Here is a 6,342-nt window from a genome sequence, read left to right on the forward strand (position 1 = left end):
AAGAGTAAATTTGCTGAAATATTAGCCCTAAAAGAGCTATTTACGTCCAATAGTTCTCGAGATATAGCTTTTTAAAAAGCAAAATTTCTTAAAAATCTACTGAAAAATTAGTAGTTAGTTAATTTATTTTGAGAAATCTATATCTCAGGAACTATGTGACGTATAGATGTCTATTACCACTCAAATTAAAGCTAACTAAATTTACTATAAATTATTTTATAACTTTTATCTTTGTAGGAGTAGTAGTTTTTATGATATTTGACAAAACAAACTCACAAAATGTTAATTTATAGTTATTCGTGTAAAATGTTGGATATTTGAAAAAATATATCTTTAGATCCATAAGACGCACATGTGTCTGCCAAAACTCAAAATAAAGGAAATTTAACTTTCTATGAAGTAGTTTATGACACTTATCTTCGTAGGGGTAATAGTGTTTATGATATTCAAATATGAATTTAAATTTGGCAAATGAAAATTTGTCCCAACAACTATAAATCAATTTATTTTAGCAAATTTTATGTAAACTATTACTCCTACGAAGGTAAATATCATAAACTGCTTTATAGCTCATTAAACTAGCTTTAATTTCAGTGCTAATAGAGATCTGTACGTGAAATAGTTTTTGAGATAAAAAATTTTCAAAATAAATTCACCACTGATATTTCAGTACATTCCATACAACATTTTTATGAAATGTTGGTTTTTAAAATCTATATCTCGAAAACTATTTAACGTGAATAATTATATTAGGGCTCATATTGTAGCAAATTTACTCTTCTTTAAATGATGTTCTCTTAGGTTTTCTTGTGCTGTTCCTACTTTTTAAGATATAGAGCTCCGAATGAAAAATCATTTTTTTTATCGCTTTGAAACAGCCGCCATTTTTATTTCCCCTACCTATACTTGGCAGACTTATCAGTTTTGACTAGTAATTGTAGATAGTTTTGATTAAAGTAATAAAAAATTGAAGTGAGATAACTGCCTTTTTTCTCCCCTGGGCTCTTGTACTATACCCACACAGCGGGGCCCCATTAGTCATCCGCGGTGATGTGAAGACATTTTTTTGTCTTTTATTCTTCCTCAATTTGATTTTTTTTAAAATAAATATAAGTTTAGTTAACTTCTCTTCTTTTCTAGTTTGTATATATAAATATTTTTAAATAGTTTCATTGTAATATGCTCAATTATTCAAAATACAACTATGACAAAAATCATTTCTTTTATTTTCACTACTCTTCACGGTTGGGGCAGCAAAGGTTCTTTTTGAACTCTTACCCACCGAAACAATCGTAAACAGTTACGCTTCTTACAGTTCATTACGAATGTGAAGCATGAATCATATGACGTCATAGCGACTGAAATGGTTGTGTTATGCTGAGTAGTGAGTGAATCACTGGAAAGGTATTCTATACCTTAACCTAGTGTAGGCTGTGACGTAAAAGGGAAGATAGCGCTAACTCCTATCTCGAAGATACGATTTTCGACAGAGTCGGTGCACAGTTATACCAATCCTTTAAGTCTCTCAGAGCAGTTTTTGGCGAAATTTTATCGCCTTGTCATTTGTAAAATAATAAAAATGAATCCATATATTTTGTTTATGTAGAACAGGTATATGTGTAGAATTTTTTTTCCTTGTTCCTTGGTTTAAAACCACCACAAAAGTATAGTTTCCTCCAAAAATTCATAATCTGGTAGCAATGTGTGCCCCTCCCAGAAACTTAAGCCATGAATTCCTTTCCTGGACACTACTGGTAAATCCTTTAGTAGGAACATCCTTCCAACATGGAACCACGGGTTTCAATCCCCGTTAGAGGTACAAGGGGTACCTGTACCGTTGAGAAGAAAATGACTAATTACACCTGTGTCAAGTTCAAGTTCCCTTTGTTCACAAATATTATGTTAAGTTAATAAGAAAATACATCTCTCTATTATATAAAAAAGATTTAGTGCTCACCGTGTGATATATGATCGTACATATGAGTTGGAATAACAAAAATTGAGTTTTACTGATGAAGAACGAATTTTGCGAGAAAAAAAATGATGAGTTATCTGCATAAAATCAACCAGGCTTTAACTTTTTTCTCTCTATCTAACACATAAAAATTAATATTTATGGGACTTTTTGCTAAATGTTCAGGATTTTCCCGGGATGGTTATAGGCTGGTCTGATTTTTTCGATAAAGAAAAAATTATTAACAAAATTAAGCGCGTAGTTCTAGAAGTAAACATTTTTTTTTCATAGTTAATATCTGCCCATCGATTTCTCTCTTTCTGAAGAATAAGAAAAAAATATTACTGATCCTGTTAAATGTTTTTTCAGCAAAAAAAAAAAAAAAAAATAATAAAAAAATAAGGACTTCAGTAAAGTAGGTCAACAAACTTTTTTTTAGAAAAAGCAAACATTTTTTTTTTTATCGTCTTCTGGGTTACCGAATTTAGGAGGCTAGATGGAACCCAGGCTACAGAACTCACAGAGTCGACACACGACTACAGTGTAACAGAAAATAATTTTCTGACCAGCCGGATTATAACACTCAAGTCCTTGGAGTTAGTAGCATCGCGCCTTACCCAAGTGCTACCGCGAAGTCGGTTTAAGTGTTACATCGAAGGAATATTTACTCATGTATGTGGCCGTGTCAATGTGCAGGAACAAAGACGGAATCAAAAGTTCAACTTGACAGTTCAATTTAGAGGAAAAAGTCATTACAAACGTTGTTTTTGGAGAGGCTTTTAATGAAAATGGTAGAATAGACTGGAATGTTTTTTTCGTGCTTACAATATATACAATAAAAAAACAATACAATCTGAACTACAGAATACATGAACTATAGATTCTTTTTAGTATTTCGACTAGAAACGTTTTGATTTAATTACCTAGACATATAATGTCTTCATAATTATATATCTGTGCTATGTTAAATAAAAAATAAACTGCTAAAGTTAACTAACAAGATTTGAAACAATGTATTTACACCGAAGAGATAGAATTTTAAAATTTACTATCTTAAGCAAGAGTAAATTTTTGAGTCCGAAGGTTAGGGAAATTCTTTAATTGATTAAAACACATATAGAACAAACATTTGTTAGTTGGCAGTTCTAAAACAATACGAAGAGAACACAAACATGCCGATGAAGCACAAACCCCCTTTGATTTGTGCCACAAAACATTGACAGGTCGTCCGCAAATTCAGGCCAACTTGTACAAGCCAAATCAAATAATCCATGCACACGCTTGCGCATGCACAAATTTTACATAGGCAAAAGTGTAGAGGCACCTTTACTGTTCCTAGAGTTGTAAAAATTGCAATTTAATGGTGAAAACTTTTTCCATATTTTTGGCTCAGTAAAATATTCGGCTTGTTTTAAATAATAAGAAAAATAATATAAAATAAAATAAAGCCTAGAGCATGAAATTTTAAAGTCGATTAAATTTGTATTCTTATTTTTTAAACTTTTTAGATTAAATTGTATTTTATACTTTAACTGAGACATAAAATATAAAACTAAGACAGACCCGAATGAGAAGCGCCCCTAAAGGGAAAAAAAATTAATTTTTGGAATAATTGTATATATTTTTGTAATAAACAAACTTAGTAGTAAAAATTGTAGTTTAAGTATTATCATTATTAGCTTTAGTTATAAAATATAAGTTAAATCAAATATTGAGTCAATTTTTTTTTCGCTTACCTACGTGCAATTTTCATATACGACCAAGTGTCAAACTGAGCTGAATGAATTTGCCATCATAAACATTGTTTATAAAATAACCTCTTTGATGCTTTGCTAGACAGGTTATGTCTTAATTTATACAGAAAATTATAGTTTTCAACTTCAGAAAAATACAAAATAATTTTAATAAAGTTAAAGTAAAATTACCTCTGTCCTCCGAATCCATGGCAATCATATTGAAGTACTAACAAAAGCTCATCGAACTGACAACACTTCACAAACCTGTCCAAGACTGACATTGGCTCCTGGTAGGTGCAGCCATCTGGGGGAAATTAATTCAACCAGGTACCTTCTGTCTACCTGCAGTTGTCCTTTACAGTCCATATCCTTTATTTATGGTGGGTTATTCTTGTCTTCTATATTCATAATGGGCGAACAGATTTTTCAATTTATATATAATCTTTTCAATTTTTTGAGACTAGTTTTGTTGTTTAAATAAAATAATTTGTATCCAAATTGGAAGAAGGTAGTTGACCGTATGAAGTAGATTGGGAAAAGATAGTCCGAGTGGTAATTAATAAAAGTATCAAAATAGTAATAGAAAATAATTTATTATTATACCAAAGTTTTGCCCCATTCGCAGGGCTTCGTCAGCGCTAAATAAGAAAAACAAGATACAAACATTTTAAAATTAACAGAACAATTGTTAAGTTTGTAAAGTATATAAAAAAACTAAAAATAATAAAATATTAATAATTAGAATACAAGCAATCACACCTGGTTATATATTTATTGACAACTTGTCTCCAATGTATGTATATTTCCTCCTATTGTTATTAATAATATTTTATTATTTTTAGTTTTTTATATACTTTATAAACTTAACAATTGTTTTGGAATGTTTTATATTTTTACTGTTTTGTTAATTATAAAATGTTTGTAACCCTGATGAAGCCCTGCATGGTGGGACGAAATGTTGGTTAAAAATAAATAGTTTTTTGTTATTATTTTGAAACCTTTATTGACTGCCACCTGGACTATCTCCCTTCAATTTGGATACAAATTATTTTATTTAAACAAAAAAACCAGTCTCGAAAAATTGAAAAGATTATATATAAATTGAAAAATCTGTTCGCCCATTCTAAATATAGAATACAACAATAGCCCACCATAAATAAAGGATATGGACAGTAAAAGACAACTGCAGGTAGACAGAAGGTACCAGGTTGAATTGTATATTTCCTCCTATTGTATTATTTTTAGTTTTTTTTATATACTTTATAAACTTAACAATTGTTTTGGAATGTTTTCTATTTTTAATGTTCTGTTAATTTTAAAATGTTTGTATCTTGTTTTTCTTATTTAGCCCTGACGAAGCCCTGCGAATGGGGCAAAACTTTGGTATAATGATAAATTATTTTCTATTACTATTTTAATACTTTTATTAATTACCACTCGGACTATCTTCCTCCAATTTTATTCAAGTCAAGTCTTGGATTAATAAACAACTTTTAATATACATTCATTTTTAACAAACAACATTATTATTAATAAATTAGCATCTCTTATATATTAATTTATACATAACACAAAACAATTTAAAAACATTTTTTGCAGGTTATTCAGTTCAAGTCATTAATTTCAATCACATTATCCTATGAAACAATAAAACAATAGGGAATCAAATTAATTTATTAATAAACTTGCCTTAACTTGTGTTTAATTACCTATTTCATCACAATTTCATTAACTTTTATTAAATTATTGGATGTGAGGTGTAAATTTATATTTAAAGTTTATTAATTTATCAGTAATAATATTGTTGGTAAAAAACAAATTTATAATAAAAGCTGTTAGTTAATAGATTGCCCTTAAGGATGGCCGGGTTGGCCAAAACATTGGAAATTCAAGTAAATAATAAAGAGTGTTTAGAGACTTAACTTGGATACAAATTCTTGGAGAAGTTTGTCAGGGGGTGCGGTCAGCAAAGAACAACATAGATAAACAAAACCATATTTATTTATTTTATGCCGACGTTTCGACCTGAGTTTCAGGTCTTCATCAGGGGTTGTGGCGTAGAAGGCAGGTTTGTAACTTCCTTTCTGGATACAAATTATTTTATTTAAAAATTAATATTAATTGCTATAATCTTTTTATGTTTAATTTTCCTCAAAATCACATCACTAAAAGTGTCACAGAAATTAATGTCATGGATAGTCGAGGAAAATTTTACCCACATACATAATAAGAAACTTACAAACATTTTATTTTTATTTTTTAAAAGCTAATTTGATAATTTGTTTATTATTTATCAAATCATAAGGCTCTAAGCATATCTAATTCTTGGGTTTGTTACAAATGAAAATTTTTCAAAAAAATATCGATATAGCTTTTAAATTACGATTTCACAAAACATCTTGTTGTTTCCTTATTGCAACAGATCGTAAAGTGGTTGCCACGGAACCTGAGGTGCTCCAAGCGTAGGCCAGGGTCACACAAGGGAATGCCACTTTATCTAAACATAAAAAATATTAGAAAAATAAATTAAAAAAACAAATATAAAGCGCATTCCATCATTTCCATTGTAGTGTTTTTTCTTATTTCCCTACATTCTCAACTGTTCTAAGGATAAGAGTGACAAAATTTTTATATTATTTTTAGCTTGACAAG

The 6,342-nt window shown here is 29.5% G+C and overlaps 1 protein-coding gene across 1 annotated transcript in view; it reads right to left on the bottom strand.

Annotated features, from left to right (window-relative positions):
• The window catches only part of LOC106689584 (partitioning defective protein 6), a 19,592-nt gene extending 15,625 nt beyond the window's left edge, over nt 1-3,967 (bottom strand). The window contains exon 1 of the mRNA XM_014434640.2: nt 3,880-3,967. Coding sequence (XP_014290126.1) covers nt 3,880-3,907 — 28 coding nt within the window. The 5' untranslated portion in view covers nt 3,908-3,967. The remainder of the gene's footprint in view (nt 1-3,879) is intronic.
• Between the last annotated feature and the right edge of the window lie 2,375 nt (nt 3,968-6,342).

The sequence above is a fragment of the Halyomorpha halys genome, unplaced genomic scaffold (genome assembly GCF_000696795.3).
Source record: "Halyomorpha halys isolate HHAL.00 unplaced genomic scaffold, Hhal_1.1 Scaffold1400.1, whole genome shotgun sequence".
Lineage (NCBI taxonomy): Eukaryota > Metazoa > Arthropoda > Insecta > Hemiptera > Pentatomidae > Halyomorpha > Halyomorpha halys.